General features: G+C 30.8%; 1 protein-coding gene across 1 annotated transcript in view; it reads left to right on the forward strand.

Annotated features, from left to right (window-relative positions):
- The window catches only part of LOC132952377 (uncharacterized), an 83,045-nt gene that overhangs the window by 36,477 nt on the left and 29,403 nt on the right, over positions 1 to 17,165 (forward strand). Inside the window, exons 2-3 of the mRNA XM_061024664.1 lie at positions 14,104 to 14,309; positions 16,907 to 17,042. Coding sequence (XP_060880647.1) covers positions 14,104 to 14,309; positions 16,907 to 17,042 — 342 coding nt within the window. The remainder of the gene's footprint in view (positions 1 to 14,103; positions 14,310 to 16,906; positions 17,043 to 17,165) is intronic.

The following is a 17,165-nucleotide window of genomic DNA, read 5'->3' on the forward strand; positions in this document are numbered from 1 at the left end:
TGACATATTATTATTATTTTCACGTATATTTTGAATTTTAAAACAATATTACCTACTTTACGCAGAAACGACTTTAATTGTTATTTGAATTTTGATTATTGAAATTCATACGATGTAGGTATTTAATATCATTATGTTTTACTAATTGACCCTGTAGTAGAATTCGTTGAATGGATATAATGAACAGTTTTATTAAAACGTGAACGCAGTAAGATTGCGTTTATTGTTAACCAGTCAAGTCATATATATATATAATTTATGCGCCACAACATTGTCGAGGCGGAGTTTACAACGTTTCATCCGACCTTTTGTGGAATTTACAATCGCCACGATCACCAGCCGCCTGGTCAAAAGACACCGCCAAAGCTAGATGACGCTCGAAAATCCCAATACGTAATAACAATAATATTATTATCCCCGTGACGGTGAAAACTCCCAAAGCTGACCTCTGGGCCTACCACCGTGAAATACTTCTATCGCCTCGATATACGTAATATATACAAAGTAAATCACCAAACACGATCACCCCCTTTTTCGTTCAATAGGCAATGTAATTATTAGAATTCTGATTTTTGGATCTTTAAAATATACTCATATGAGTATACAGACCAATTTTTTCAATTATTTTAAATACTTGAATTTTTTTCTACTATACTTTTAAGGAGTGTCCTGTGGCGATACAACTTCTGTTTACTGTCAGTTGTTTAGTGGATAGTATTTTTGAAAATTTAGATGTATCTAATTCAATATTCAAAAGAGTAGTTTCTCAGTTATCATAATAGATAAAGTCCTTAAAAATGGTTTTACAATAGCATAAGATAAATGTAATATTGGATATAGTATTAATTATACTTGGACCATTTTTTAGATTAATATTAATTACTACATTTTTAAAACACCATTATAGTCATTATATCATCTGAACACATTATCATGGTCCATGTACCTATTATACCTAATACTAACATTTTAATAACTGAAAACCACTCGAATGTAACGATCGTTAGAATTTTGAATTTGATATGTCAAAAATGATCCGATTTATAACGCTAATCTAACCTAATTTATAGTAATAAAGGGGGTTTTCATTTGAAAAACAAAAGTTTGTATGACCACAGGACACTAGTAAATCTAACGAATTTGAAAAAAATGGTCTTTAAGTATATTTAAAATGTCCAAATATTAGAAATTATTATAAATAAAAACTTTGAGATAATCATACTCGGTGAATCACTTTGTATATTATACAATATAATATATATTCAAAACATTTTTAATAATAGAAATAATAATTCACATACGAAAACAAAGTTTCGAAGATGTATAGGCAAAGTGCGCAAAGGTATATTATATATATTATATATTTTTTTTAATTGTTTTTTTTTTTTAAAAAACATCGGCTTCTATTATGGCCATTAGTTTGACATTAACTTAAAATTAGTTTACAAAGGTATGTTTAACTTAATATGTTATTGTATGGCCTAAATTAAGTTATATAGCTGAATTTCTTTTATAAATTGTAGGATGTTGATGAGTGATTGAGGGTCAGGTCCAAGCGCTTCTCCGATTTGTTGTGATGTATGTGTTTTTTTCTCGTGTCTTCGTATTTTTGGCATTCGGTGATAATGTGTTTGACTGTGTAGTCCACTCCACACATTTTTCATATGAGAGGATCGTTTTTTTCTATGAGGAGCCTCCGTGTGATGATATATTATATTTATTATTTATATAGATTATAGATAGTATGGGTAACAACCATCGTGGTCCCGTCGACTAAAAACCCAAAGATCGTTTACTGAAATCAACCGTGTATACGACTTGGGAATACTGTCGAACCTTTTAACAACGACGTGGCATATCGTGGGTATCTATTAAAACAACCGTCGCGATTGTCTCTGGAGAGGTCGCCGCGTTTTGCTCGGAAACGGAAAGAAATTGATCCACTTTGAAGTGCTATTTGACGATATATTATTGCGATCAATGGCGTATATAGGATATAATTTCAGTGGTGGGGTAGAAACCAGAAGTCGGGATTCCAACTGTTTAATTAATAATATAATTCTACACACACATGATAGGTACTTTACATTTGGGGGATTTGACCCCTCCCCCAAATATACACCACTGATTGAAATGTGTGTGCATTGCGCCCGTATGTAAAACTTTGTCGCCGTTAATTTTGTGTACAGCGGTTAAATTATCAAATATACGACGTGCCCTCCGTCGTGCGCATGTGTACATGATCGATATATAAATTCAAAATTATTATTATTATTATTAACACAAAAATACCTGCAGATAAATAATAATATCGTATTTCTACGGAATATCCCAGAAGAATATTATCTGCAATAAATTATACGTTTATTAATATAGAAATAAAAAGTTTGTACAGCAATATGTTGTTGGGTATATAATATATTATATTTTAAATGGAGTTAGTTGCCCGACGATAAGATCATCATCATAATGTAATATCCCTAGAGATTTCCGACAAGTCTTTTCATATCACAAAATTAAAAAATATTATCAATTTTCAATTTTTGTCACGTTTGCCGTTTATGCGATGATTAGATGAGTTTGCTAATAAATAAAGATAATTTATAAAATATACATAAAAGTTTTTTTTTAACGCACTTGATACGTACACCGAGTATCTTAATCGTGTCAAGGTTTCGGTGACATTTTTATGGGACACCATAAAGTGTTTAAATGGATAAAGTTTTGAAGAACAAATTTCGGAGGACTCGTTTTGTTTTTAAGGTGCTATAAGAACCGATGGAAAATTACTAGATTTTACGATTCTTTTGGAAAATGGTATCATCTATTTTGGGCGATCGTAACCATTTATTTTTCGTGTTTTATTGTAATACTGTTTTGTGTACTTCGATGTACCATCGTAATAAATTACATCGTATGTGATTGTACGGAAAACTATAGTAGAACACCATAATGTACCAAATGCAATTTTCCGTTATTTTTTTTTCATTTTGAATTATTATATCAAACGTTAGTGCTTTTAAATGTGTTTTAAGCCGTATAAATTATAAATAATCGTATTTTCTTTTATGTATAGTAATATTTATTTATTATGTCATGTAAAGAATTTTTAAAACCAGCTGTTAGTAATAATATCACCGCAAAGGTCCCGTCTACATTATGTACGCTAATTTTAATTCGAGTGCTTATCTATCGAGGTAGCATTTTTTTGTTTCAATGGTTCTTTAAAATAAAATATATATGCCAATACATTTTTGTTTTTATTAGCCACTTAGTTTAATTTTTCTCACTCGGCGCTTAAAACACTTGAAAATATAAAACACATTAATATAATATAGTAATTATGATTATAATATAATAGGTACAATGGTCCTATACTAATTGCTTTTATAATATAAAATATTTATTGTGAGACGAGAGTTAAATTAAATGTATTGATATAAATGCTATTTTTTGTAGTTGGTACACAAATATAGAACACATCCAGTTAAAACATGGACGGATTAATATTAATTTAGTGGTTTGTTATAAAATAATATTATGTTCTTTTACAATTGCGCGTAGACTTAAAATAATAGATTTTTTCGATGAGTTGCAGTCAACAAGTAAACAAGTTCTAATCTTCTATTATTCATATTATATATTTTATGCTATAATTCATTCGGTGGTTTAAATTTTTGGATTTTAAGCTCTTGGCTGATGCATTATTCAATTATAAAATTATTGAAACTTGTACAAAGAGGAATTATGGATGAACATGCCGGGCATTAGTGAATTCTGAATAAAGCACTACCGCAGGTTCAAGACTTTAGGCGATATTCTAATATTTAAAAACAGAACTCTATACACCAGGAACACTAATAGAGTCTAGAACTTTAGTTTCACGGCGATTTTTTCCTTGAGTTATTGTTTTGTTTTCCAGAAGTTTCATGTTAAAAACGAAATTTTTAAGACAATGGGAATACGACAGACGCGTCGGAAATAACGGGCAGATGAAATACTACTCCCGGATGTCGAGAATGTGAATGGAAGAAATCTATAAAACAATTTTCAACTTTGAACAAACTATTTGATATACCTCTTTCAGATTGTTTTCCAGATATTGGACGTACGGATTAAAATTACTACGGTGGTGCGATCGACATTATCGACGCATAAGAAATATATTACAAAATACAAACGAATCTTTTTAAAAACTAATTACGTCATTATTAGCTACTAACTAATAATATTTGAACGAGAAATATGTCGATTTCGATCTTTTTGATTTTTTTGTTCACGGCCCACTTTTGTAATAATTACCGATTTTTATCGCTATACCCTTTGGTAAACCTACCAATCTATTAGGATAATGCCTCGCTACATTTATTTTAATTTAAGTCGTTCCTGCAGTTTATTCTCTGAAAATTATTATTATACATCTTGCAAAAGTAAGTTTATATCTTGATGATGTAGTTTTTACTATTTTCTGTTTATAAATTATTAAAAAATTTGAATTGTTTAAATTTTCATAAGAAATTCACGACGGGGGTGTTTAAACTATTTAATTTGAAATCTTGTTATTGTTAACGATTTTGTGAATCTAAGTTTAACGTTTCAAACACACCAACATAGTTGTGCGTTGCTAGTTTATTAAGTTGTATATTATATTATGCAAACACAGGATGTATAACGTAGAATTTTGATTTCTTAAAAATAAAACGGAGTAACGGCTCTGCATAATCATACTGCTCGAATAAGTTGGTATATTTTACTTCAATATACCTTGAAATTAGAATATATTATATTTTATTAACAATATACACAGTTTAAACAGCTAAGATTTCATAATGTAGAGTTGTATAAAGTTGCAAAAAGCACACATTGTTAAGGACTGTTTTTAGTTCAATAAATCATGCGAACAATAGGTGCTACTAAACGAAATAGCGTACTACCGGTGTAAAATTCTGTTATCTTTACGTATATTATTTTAACCGAACCCTTAATGAACTACCCCGTAACCTCGCACGGGAATATCTTTTTCCATATACATATTATTATCTACTAAGTGTTTAAAAATCGATATTTTTTCTCCGATATTATATATAGTGACACATTTATCTTGTGCACAGACATTTAAATTTTTTTTCAAACACACAATATTTATTACATTATATTCTGATACAAAATATTTTTGTAGTCGTAAAAGATGTCAGTAAATCACTTTGAACTCGACCTCATCAAATACGTATTAGTCCTTAAGAAACTGTTCGAAAAGGAAAAGAAGTAGAAGATGATACATACTATATATGGCATTTTTCTCTTTTTTTTTTATAACGAAGATGTAAGAATATTTCTACGTAACGTTTCTTATGATCTATTTTTTCAATCATATTTACAATAGTGATGCATAAAAGAAAGTGTACCTACAACCTAAACACATATTATTATTATTCTAATACGCGTTTTCAAACGGAGGAACCGAACGAATGAGTTGAAAAATACAACAGTAAATCTCCAAAATACCCATATAATTATTTTAAATCGCATTAGAGTCTGGTTAGTAACAGAAATAGCAATAATATAATTATACCGTGTTTGAAATCCTGCGAGGAGTCGTTCGATAAGTATATATTAGATAGTGCGTATTAAATCATTTGTTGCAGTATTGTCGATGTTTGAAACATGCTTTAATTAAGACACGTGGATGTTACTTAGATATTATTGTGTATATATATGCATTTAATTACGATTTTCAATTAACTTACAGTTGTATCAAAACCGTGTTGAACCCAATAATATAGTACATAGAGCGAAATACTTTGACATGATTTATGACGTAATATATTGTACATAATATATTATGCATACATATATTGTGTGAGTGTGTGTGGGTGTATGGGTACGAGTTTGTGTTTTGAGAAATAATATGTTGTGCTTTGTCCTCTGCTATTATTATTGCCAAAACGCGGTGGAGTAGTACAACTACTGCTGTTTGTGGTGCTCCAGTTAATCGATTCGTACGTCAGTCTGTCTCCGGCTATAGTCGCCTAGTAGTAGTAATAGTAGAAGTAGTAGTAGTTGTTGTTGTTGTTGTTGTAGCATGTAGTCTCTGTGTACATTTGATATTGTTCCGGCTTATATTTCTTTAGATATCTGACAACGTTTGTTTGGCTGTTGAATGCTATTCATCTGGTTAACTCGGAACGTCCTCTTATGTGTCTCAATCCTTTTATCATAATATATACGTATATGTACTACGGACATGTGGTTATTTAGTTATAATTAGTATTATTATTATTATTATTATTATTATTATTAATGTCAGTTTATATATAAATGGCTGAGCATTCCTCTTAAATCTTGATAGTATACACTATACATATATATAGCTTCGTGTCCCGTTCTTTATAATAATGATTGTACATACACGTCAGTAAACATTTGTTGTGGCAGATTTCCAAACGGACGGGGGTGAGTCATATTTACCCCTTCCTGTATGTCACTGGAATTGTACGATTCCGAGATGCTCAACATTATTATGGTCCATGTACGCAATCATTATAATTGGCAATAACAATTATTTTCAAGTCGATTCTGCGATACCGGTGGCTTGAAAATGTCTAAATTGTTTTTAAACACATTCGAATGAAATATATCAGTAAGATATTCAATGCTAGCGGTAAGCTTTATAAGATCTCCAGGTTGATTATTTTTAAATTAAACTTTGAAATCCCGTATTTCTTACGTCAAGTTTAAGATTCGATGCCCCCATAGGCTGTATATAATATGAAACATTGCTCGGAGTCCTAACTTTAAAACCAGGGCTACTGGATAAAATCATACCCCCCCCCCCCCCATGACAAAAACCTAAATACGCCTCTGGATTAGTTTAAACACTCATTCAATGCATATTGTACTATTATGTAATGACATTTTTAATAATATTTTTCAATGCTTTTGAATGCCCCAAGTGATACATGTAGGTACCTACCTATAATATCATATAAGTGAGGTAAAACTTTATTACTGAATTCTGATATCTGATGTGTATACGTTTGATTGAATTTTATATCTCCTGCAGCTTATAAATTTTTTTTTTACACTTTTACTTTCAATTATAAAGTTTTATTGCCCATAAATAAAATAAAAATAATAAACATTCCAATAATCATATAAAAACTTCGATTTTAAAATGTTTTTCTTGTTTATAGCCCATAATCGATTGATTAAAGAGAAACAATTATAGTTAAGTTAGATTAATGTAGGTTATCTATATCTGTGCAATTTGTTTAGCTAATTACTTTGAGTCCGTTTATAATACAATACTATCGAATAAGATTAAAACGTGAAACTATTATAATAATAAAACAAATTTTATCAAGCCGATAAAAAGACGATAGTTGATCATCGAAAATCACAACGACAGCAACAAAAAGTCGGTGGAAAAATGAAAGTGTCTCGTATCGATCAATAACCGTCGTCCGGCACGTCTGTCAAACGGTCACACATTGCAGTCGGATTCATAAACGATTTGTCTCCTTTAGCGCGTAACATTCGGCTGTAACTTTTCGTGTTAATTTCGTAAAACGCTAGTCGGGTGTTGTAATCGTATAATGTATATAGTTTGTAGTAGTTTGGAGATCGTGTGAGAAACACTTGCAGCGTCGTTCGTGGGGCCGCAGCGCGCGCCACTCGGATAAAATAATATATGGCCGGCCCGGGTTTCTAATTCGCGGCGATGTTTGGCGTCGGGACCAAAACCGTTAAGTAAAATAAAATAATAAGTGGAAACTTCTCTCCACGAGCGTCGAGTGGGCGCCGCCACCGCCAGTCGCCACTGCTTATGCGATCCGTTACACTGCGCCACAAGGGCGTATATAGTACGACGACGACTTTTATTATACAATGTCGTAGTCGTGTGTTTCGAGCAAATCGGCGGCGGCTGCGGCGGTGACATTAGAGAAACGTTCTCGGTCCCCCGAAGACATTTAAAGGAAATATATTGTATATTATATTGTGTGTATATACGCGCATTTTATATTATTTATGGACCTCGCGGGAAGGGTTTTCGGCGGTCGACACAAAAATATAATGCACGTTTTCGGTATACACACCCGGAGCAGCTACGGTACTACCACTACGGCGGCGGGTTGCGTTTTGGTCGCGGGCGGTGTGGTGACGGTGAGAAGCACTGTCGGTTATGTGTTTCGGGTGAAGCAGTGTGGTGTGCGTGCGTGTGTGTGTGTGTGTGTGTGTGTGTGTGTGTGTGTATGTGCAGACCGATATATTAAAGAGTGCGAGGAGTGCTATTGACATCCGAGGGCAGTCCTTTTACCCGATATTCACTTCCCTCCCCCCTCTCGGTTGCTTTTCCACACCACCCTTATAATCGGCAAACCCACCCCCACCCCCGCCCCAACGACAACCCTTCAAATTGGAATGTCCTTTAATGTAAACACGCGCGCCGGTGGTAATGGATTCATCGCTTACTCATCATTGTCGGAGATCGACGCGACCGTTTAACCGGGCTTAATGTCTGTTTGCGTGCGTGCGCGTGGGAAATGTATCATTTATATATATATATATATATATATATATATATTATATAATACATACTATAATATAATATATATTGTATACACAGAAAATATTATGTATTTATATGTTTAATACACTGTACCACAGCCTCAGTCATTCGTTGAATGTAACGAGGGATGCGGAATGCTGAGGATTACGTTGGCCACCGATTTAGTTGTTAGCTATAGTTATTATTAAATTATTAAAAGTGTGTATTTTATAATTCAAGCCGTGATATGGCCTGCAGGATCGTATATAGGTTTTTATTGACGTATTTTTATTATTACTATTATCATGATTATATTAAAATATAATCTTTCTCTCCGAACGGGTGTTTTTCGGGTAGAAGAAGTGTGCTCCGATAGTTTCACGTGACCCTGCTGATTATCGATTGAAAATCGAGACTATATTAATATAGTATAGTTGGTACTTCGAATACGGAATAGGTCATTTTTCAAAAACACTCTCGGGTTTTTTCACGTACACCTACACACGTGAGGAAAAACTACACATCATATTATATAAGTACGCGCGTTGAAGAATAGTAAAGGGACTTAAGCTATAGCGCAATTTTAATCGAGAATCGTTTTTCGAACTCTATGATTTATCATCGATTTCAACATTATTGAACATCACGAAGCACTATGTAATATATTACTACTGTCCCACACCCCGTATGGTCACCGTATCCACTTCGGCTTTGTTCGTTTGTCAATGTATTATTGCGTCTACAGCCATTGATCGAGTTATAATATATTGTATATTATGTGTATAAATTATACTATATATTATGCGTACTGCCACAATCCCTTCCAAAAACATAACGCGGACGAGTTTAGATATACTATTATATTATCGTAATTATTAATCGTTGTTATTGTTCGGTTATATTCAGTGTGGTGGACGAAAAACTATATAAACGCGCTTTCCCTCTCGCCCGAATCGATAAACATAGTAATATTATTATGATAATATTATGCCGTTTGAAAATTGTGTTTTTCCGGAACAAAAGCGGGGTTTAGCCGCACTGTAGATGTGTACGCAGTGTTGTTGCCGCAATATTTAGTATAGTTATTGTAGCCTTGTTGGACTGACTACGGTATCTAGAGAAATCGATTATGCATACAATATCATACCATACCTATTTTATAACGCGTTGATGGATAGGTTGTATTATAGTTATAGTACCATAATAATATGTACACTAAAGCGAGATGATGGTCCTCTGCAGTACAGATAATTGGTTGTACGTTTTTCTGATAAGTTTTGCATTGAATCGAACAAAAATAATAATGAAAATTAAAATATGTAACCACAAATAACGAACCATTGGATTTCAAGGTTTTGATACGTTTGAATCCATTTTTACGGCTAGTAGTGGCGTGCCCAGAGGGGTGGGGGTTATATACTCCTGCTACCATTGTCCCATATAATGCCGTTTTTTGCAACCTCATCCCAAAGCAAGTGGTAATGAATGATAATATTAAAAAAAAAAAATATAGGTACCTACTTGTAATTATTGAAATTAAACTGTATCCATTAAAACGAAAAAAAATTAAATTAAATTGTGATATGCATTAACAAAAACAACAAAAAGACACGATAAAATTATGATATTGTGGTGTTTAATATTACTTTTATTTGAAAGGGACGGTGTATAAAAATGCCTTTCGAATATTTATTTTCATAAATAATTATTATGCCGGAACGCTCGAGTGATTGTGTCTGAAAAAATGGTATTTATTGCAGTTTAATTAATGTTCGTTTTTAAAATTGATTTTTTAAAACTAAACCCCAGTTTTTATTATTATTTCTATTTTTAATACATATTATTATAGTTGCTGCTTTTAGTTGAAAATCATAATTAATCACATAATGTAAAATGCTTTTAGTTATACCAGCTTGAGATACCTAACACCTATTATTTACATTACTACTATTTCATGTGTAATTTATCATGCAGAACGTTTATGTGTACGTATATAATATATATATTATTATTTTTTAATAATAATGGTTTGCAGATGATGTTCGAAACAATTGTAAAATAATAATTTATCGAACAACTTTTGTGGTAAAAATTAAACTAGAATTAATCGTTTCACGTATTGTTACCGAAAATAATAATACGGCCGTATGAATCATACAATCATGATGATGTGATTATTAAATTTTTTTTTTCTGTTTTAATATTAAGTATATTTCATACTTAGTATTGACAAGATAAATGTATTTTTCAAATTTTTAAAAACAAAACCCGATGATTTTTTTTAACGGAATAAAAACAGTAACAATAATTGTGGTTTGAGCAATAACATAAAAATAATACAAACTACTCACAGAATAAACGTGTTCACGTATTAAAGGTGTCGCAAGTGAATTTATTACACACAAATTTGACGGAGACTAACACCTTATTCTATTAAGTGAACTCTTTCCACTTCTATTGCGTGAATACGATAATTTAAATTTGTATATATTTTAATGAAACAAAAACATTTGCACTATCGAATAATGTGTTACATAAGTAAACTTTTGAATAACAACTTATGAAAATGTATACATATTGTATACACTATAGTATATAGTCAAATGTCAGAAAATATTCAAGTTTATGAAAAAATTGGATATTTAAAATTTAAATAAATAACGAGTGTATAAATTACTGTAAAACTATTTAATATGTTGCCCTATACTGTCTTAAATATTAAAAAGTAAATACAACATTTGTATTTGTTGTGTATAACATATTGTACTCTAAAAGTAAAATAATAAAATATGTTCAAATTTTCAAACATCACTTAGTAAAATACTAAACGGAATGTATAATGTAACATATAAACAATTTTCTCGGTAATACATTCTACACGAAAAATATAAGTTAAAAAAAAATTACAAAATATGTGAAATTTCTGAAGTTTAAGCAAGTTAAGATTTATTATATGATTGAATTAAAATATTTTTTTGTTTAAAATCATAATATTTGATCAATTGTGTTAAAAAAATATTTTTAATTAGATTATTATTAATTTAAATTTAAATATACATTTTATTCACTAGTAGTTGTTTTAAAACTTCTATAAAAGTGTTTAAATGTTATTAATGTCTTTTAATGTACTGCTACTATAAAACAAAAATGGATGAATTTTGGAAATCACATCTTTGAATACGAAGCTTACATTTTTTATACCCTCGTATTTTGTTCACATGCGCTTTTTTAAATTTAAGAAAAACTTAGTTGAAATTAATTTTGGAAAAACTATGTTTAGATTAAAATAAAATCGTGGTATGCAATATATGCATATTTTATAAAATAAACAATAGTAAGATATTGTTTGAAAAATAATTTTTATAATTTTATTTATATTAGTAAGAACACGCCAGCCATGGCCATATCAAACAGTAGAATAATATTATATATATAATATATATTATGTTTAACATAAGTCACCGTAGTTAAAATAGTGACGATACAGCATTTTTTGAACGATGATCTTGAAGAGACATGATGATGAGAAATGACGAGAACTTATGACTTTACAATTTGAAATGTAAACACATTAACGGTTGTATATACTATAACATATAAACATAATATATGTATAATGCATAATATTATACGTATATTAATGTAGACATTTATAATATTTTATATACCTAATTTCAATGCTATAAGTTTATAGTATCAGAGTAGTTCTCATTGCAGCATATGGCTCTTACGCCAGATGTTAAGTACATAATATACACTAGCTGTATGTTAGTGCAAAGCCTGCAGAGATGTGTTTCTTTTTATTTTTTTTTAAATTACAAAATAAGATGTGAAACGTATTATTTATTTACAATGTCTACAAAATAACAGTCACGAGTAGTTGTTGCTCACATTTCCCAGAAGTTGTAGTGCGCAAGTAAACTCTATTCATAATTGTGTACACTATTATTGGACCGTTTGTTTATTTGTCAAACGAACTTTAATTTAATTTCGCAGGATGATTTAAGAATGAAATCTGACGTCAAATTTGTAGTCTGTACCTGTTTAATAATCGCAAATACAGTGTTTAACACAGCGTGAGTTTTCAAATTTTAGTTTTACTTACGTTTTAAAATACTTTGATAGTGTTATAAGTTTCGGTACTTCATCGTAAAATTCATTGCAACAAAACTATTTAAAATCGTACAAAACATATCTAATATATGTTCTATTATACAATTGTTATTGTTTGTCGACACTTATTTTTTTAACCTACAATCCTAAAGGTTTTAATAATTGTTATTGAATTGAAATTATATTATCAATTAAATCTTCTACAGTGTAATAGTTTTGTGCTTTTTTTAAAGTGTTTTTAAGCTTTAAATTGATTAAGTTTTGTTAAATCGCTGCTATTGAGTTACATTCGCTAGTATAACATTGTCTACAATAGGATTCAAGAATGTGTTTTTCCTTATTTCTTTATAATGATTAATATAAATTTTTTGAAAAACTAAGCTTATTGTAGGTCACAAAGTTGTACTTTTAATAATACATATTTTTTATACGAATCATGTCAAACTTTTAATATTATACATTCCCAAAAATTGTCATCAGGCAAGTTGTAGAAAATACAGAAAACGTGAAATTTGTTTTAAAGTTTCAAAATATTTTATGTGTCAAGAATAACGTAAATATTCAGTGAGTTTCCAAAACGTGGAAGTAATCAACTTTCGCTTATATTTTTTAAAGGTAAAATAATCTACATTAAATTATATTATTTTCCAATCATTGGGAATCAGTGATGTATTAATGTATTATATTGTAGTGCGATCAATCATAAACCTCATGTTATTTTATATCTGACAGAAGACGAAAATATTTTTAGTTTTAAAAGATAATAATAACATATTATGTACAATGAATTTAACAGGCCTTGTGAAGTATGTCACGTAGTTGATGCATGACAAATATTGTCCGTACGCATTTTGTCTTTACTTCTCGAAAAACGGAAACGTTTAACAGAAACTACATTATGTTTAAACTATCTATGCGTTGAATATATATCCTAGTACAAATTTAAATCGTATTTGATTCTATCGAGTTTCTATCGGGTTTCGCTCGTAAATATTTGCACATAAATAGCCTTTTAGTAGAAAAATTAAATTAAAGTCGAATGACCCTGCAAATATAAATAAGCACTGAATATACACATTATTCGGACGTTCGAAACCGTTGCATAAAACGCCACTGCTTAAAAATAATAACATAGTTTCGGTGACGATAGGTAGGTACATTAATTATATGACGTATTACGACCACGATCCCGGACTCGATGATGTTTACCGGATAATATTTTTTTATTTTATGTTTTGTATTTGTTCATTGATACGACCCCAAGGTAGTTATAAATACTAATCACAAATGGGTATTAGGGAGATCATGTGATCTATGTATCTATGTATATATGATACTACCTTCCTTCTCCCAGATGAGACATGTGGGGTCTTCACTGTTCAATGTGTTTGCCGGATAATATGAACGTGTTTTTATTATTCTTGTGCGTCATTGTGTTACAGAATGCGACAGTCTGTCCAACATGAGCATAACGGTTCCCGTGGCCGTGGCGTCCGGCGAGTCGGCCAAGATGACGTGCACCTACGACCTAGAATCCGATCCGCTGTACACGGTCAAGTGGTACAAAGGTCGGCAGGAGTTCTTCAGATACGTGCCGAAGGAACTGCCGCACACCAGAGTGTTCCCGTGGCCCGGCATAAACGTGGACGTAAGTGTACTGAAATTAATGACAATATAGGTACAATAAAAATATTACAATCAGTGCTGATCAGTAGCTAGGGGGGGGGGCATTGGGAGAAAGTGCCCCCCTAACATTTTCTGGCTACGGCACTGGTAACAATAATAATAATGATATACAGTTGCACAAATTATTATTGCTTGGGCCACTTATTATTCGCGTATGTTTTCGGACAGTATAGGTGATTTTTTGCTCACGTTATTATTTTGTTAGGGCACCCGGTGCCGATGCCATTTTGTCCTCAAAAATACACTCTGCGGGAACAACGATACCGCCTTATAAAATCAACCAAATTTCATAATTTTTTTTTTTAATTGCTAGAGAGAAATATTCTACAGCCCGCATCGATCTCTGTTTTTCAATATTTTATTCTCAAACTTTATAATATGTCTAAAAAAATATAAGATAAAAAGCATTTTTTTTTACAAATTTTTTAATACAATTATTTGAAATAAAATACAAAATCAGAGATCGATGCGGGCTGTAGGAAGGAAGTCTTCTTCTTGCAGAAAAAAAAATAGTCAACAAAATCTGACAATTCTACAAAGCTTGAGAGTTATTCCCGTAAAGTAATTTTTTTCGATATAATACACCCTATCAAGTATCAACCCCCCCCCCCCCCTCTAAATAGGTATCGGGTAGTAGATTAATGGAAAAGTCTTATAATTGAGGTGGCAACTAAAATATAAAATTTAATTTTCAAATTTTATAGAATTGTGGAAAATTTGAAGAACTGGCACCGAGACCTTTAAAACTTAAAAGTGGCACACGTGCGTCGGACGCGTTCTTTCCGCAGTGTGTATAATTAATGACAATACAATAGCAATAACAATTAGTGCCGTAGTCATGGGGGGGGGGGGGGGTACTGGAAACAAGTGCCCTCTTGTATATTATATTTTATTTTAACAATGGTTTCATAGAGTAACAGGTGATAATTATTTAAGTGCCCCCCTCCCAAAAAAAAAAAAAAATAAAATAAAAATAAATGATCTGGATACGGCACCACTGATAACAATAACAATAATAATAATAATAATAATAGTAAAGTAGGTACTGTTATGCAAATTTTTATTATTTGGGTCACCGTGTAGGTACACCTTGCGGTGCATGTGTATTTGCGGACAGTGTGGTCGTATTGACATTTGATTACTCGCGTTATTATTGCGTTAAAAGCGGCACACGTGCTTAGGACGGGACCCCGCCTTGCAGCTACGTTTTTACATCAAACCCCTAATGGAAATTTATCATTTACTATTCGGAAACACTCCGCAGAATACCATTATAAATTATTGTATTTATATTATACGAAACGTTAATGAACAATCAAACATTACAATGGAGAATACCTGTATTATATTATTATGGGTTGCGCTCCGAAACGTGAAATAACTCGGTCATGTACATTTATATATTATTTTATATGCGGTGTTTAGAAATTGTTATACATATTTTGTAAAAAACAAAATAAACATAATATTTTGGTATCAGGCAGAAATTTACCTAAAATATAGTTGATATAACCGTTAACTTTTATTATGTCACGACACACAATTTTTTTTTAATCTAACTACAATTATTATAAAATTCTAATATTATCCTTTTTGTTTTATGAAAATTGTAATTTTAATCAGCACTCTGCAGTATTAATTAAGTTTAACAGCAATTGTAGCAGTAAATAATTGTTCAATTACAACTAATCTCCAAAATGAACAGCTTTGTAGTCTTTTTTTAGTATACATTTTGTATTTACTATATGTTGTACGATGTATTATAATATTATGCTAGTAATTACTATTAAGTCATATATTTTATTTTCAATTCAGTATCAGGTAAATACTTTTATGAGTCCGCAATGAAAGAGTATCGTAACTTTACTCTTTTATTCAAAGCATTAAATAAAATATAATGTAAGCTATTTTTATAAATGTAAAACAATCATGATATTATATTTGCATAATACGTAACCTTATACTTTTCTAAATTTCAAATTATTTCGTACAGTTAATTATTTAGTTAAAGTATATATATTTTTTGCGATCTTATAAAATGGTTTTGTTGGAACAAAAATGGTACTTTTTACGAAGGTTTTGAATTCTTTATGGGTATTTATATTTATTCTTACGTAATCTTATTAAAGTTTTTTTCTCTGTCAACGGCGTATTGTTCTCATTTTATACATGGCGATTCATCTTAAAAGTTTATATTCAATTAGCATACTTAAATTTTTTCTTTTAAATATTGTATTTCTATTACATTAAATAAATTCCTAGTACCTTTTTAAATTACAGACAATTACTGTTTTTACAGTTTAAAATATTGTCAAAATAGTTGAAAACTTGTAAGACGTTTTGTAATTTAAAAATGTTTCGTATTTATTTCGTTTACAACGGATAATACGATAAGGCAATGTAGATCGAGTTGGCTTATCTAGTATTACACGTGTACCTACGTATTTATAGTAGTAGGTAATATATAATAAATAATATATAATATATATTATAATATATTTACATATTCTGTCATATTATAATTAATCAGATCGATTTTGTCTTCGTATGTTAAATCAGGTTAGCCAATCAGGACCTAATCAAGTGGTACTACGAGACGTCAAAAGACACTTATCAGGAAAATACCGATGCGAGGTATCAGCGGACGCACCATCGTTTCACACGAAAATCGTGTCCTCTTGGATGCATGTTGTCTGTAAGTATTAAAATTTAAAACTATGTTTAAACAATACGGTTTCATACAAAATATATGGATTACGCTGACATGTCACAAATTATATAATATATTGCTCGTAAATATATTATTTTTCATGTCTAT

Source organism: Metopolophium dirhodum, chromosome 9 (genome assembly GCF_019925205.1).
Source record: "Metopolophium dirhodum isolate CAU chromosome 9, ASM1992520v1, whole genome shotgun sequence".
Classification (NCBI taxonomy): domain Eukaryota; kingdom Metazoa; phylum Arthropoda; class Insecta; order Hemiptera; family Aphididae; genus Metopolophium; species Metopolophium dirhodum.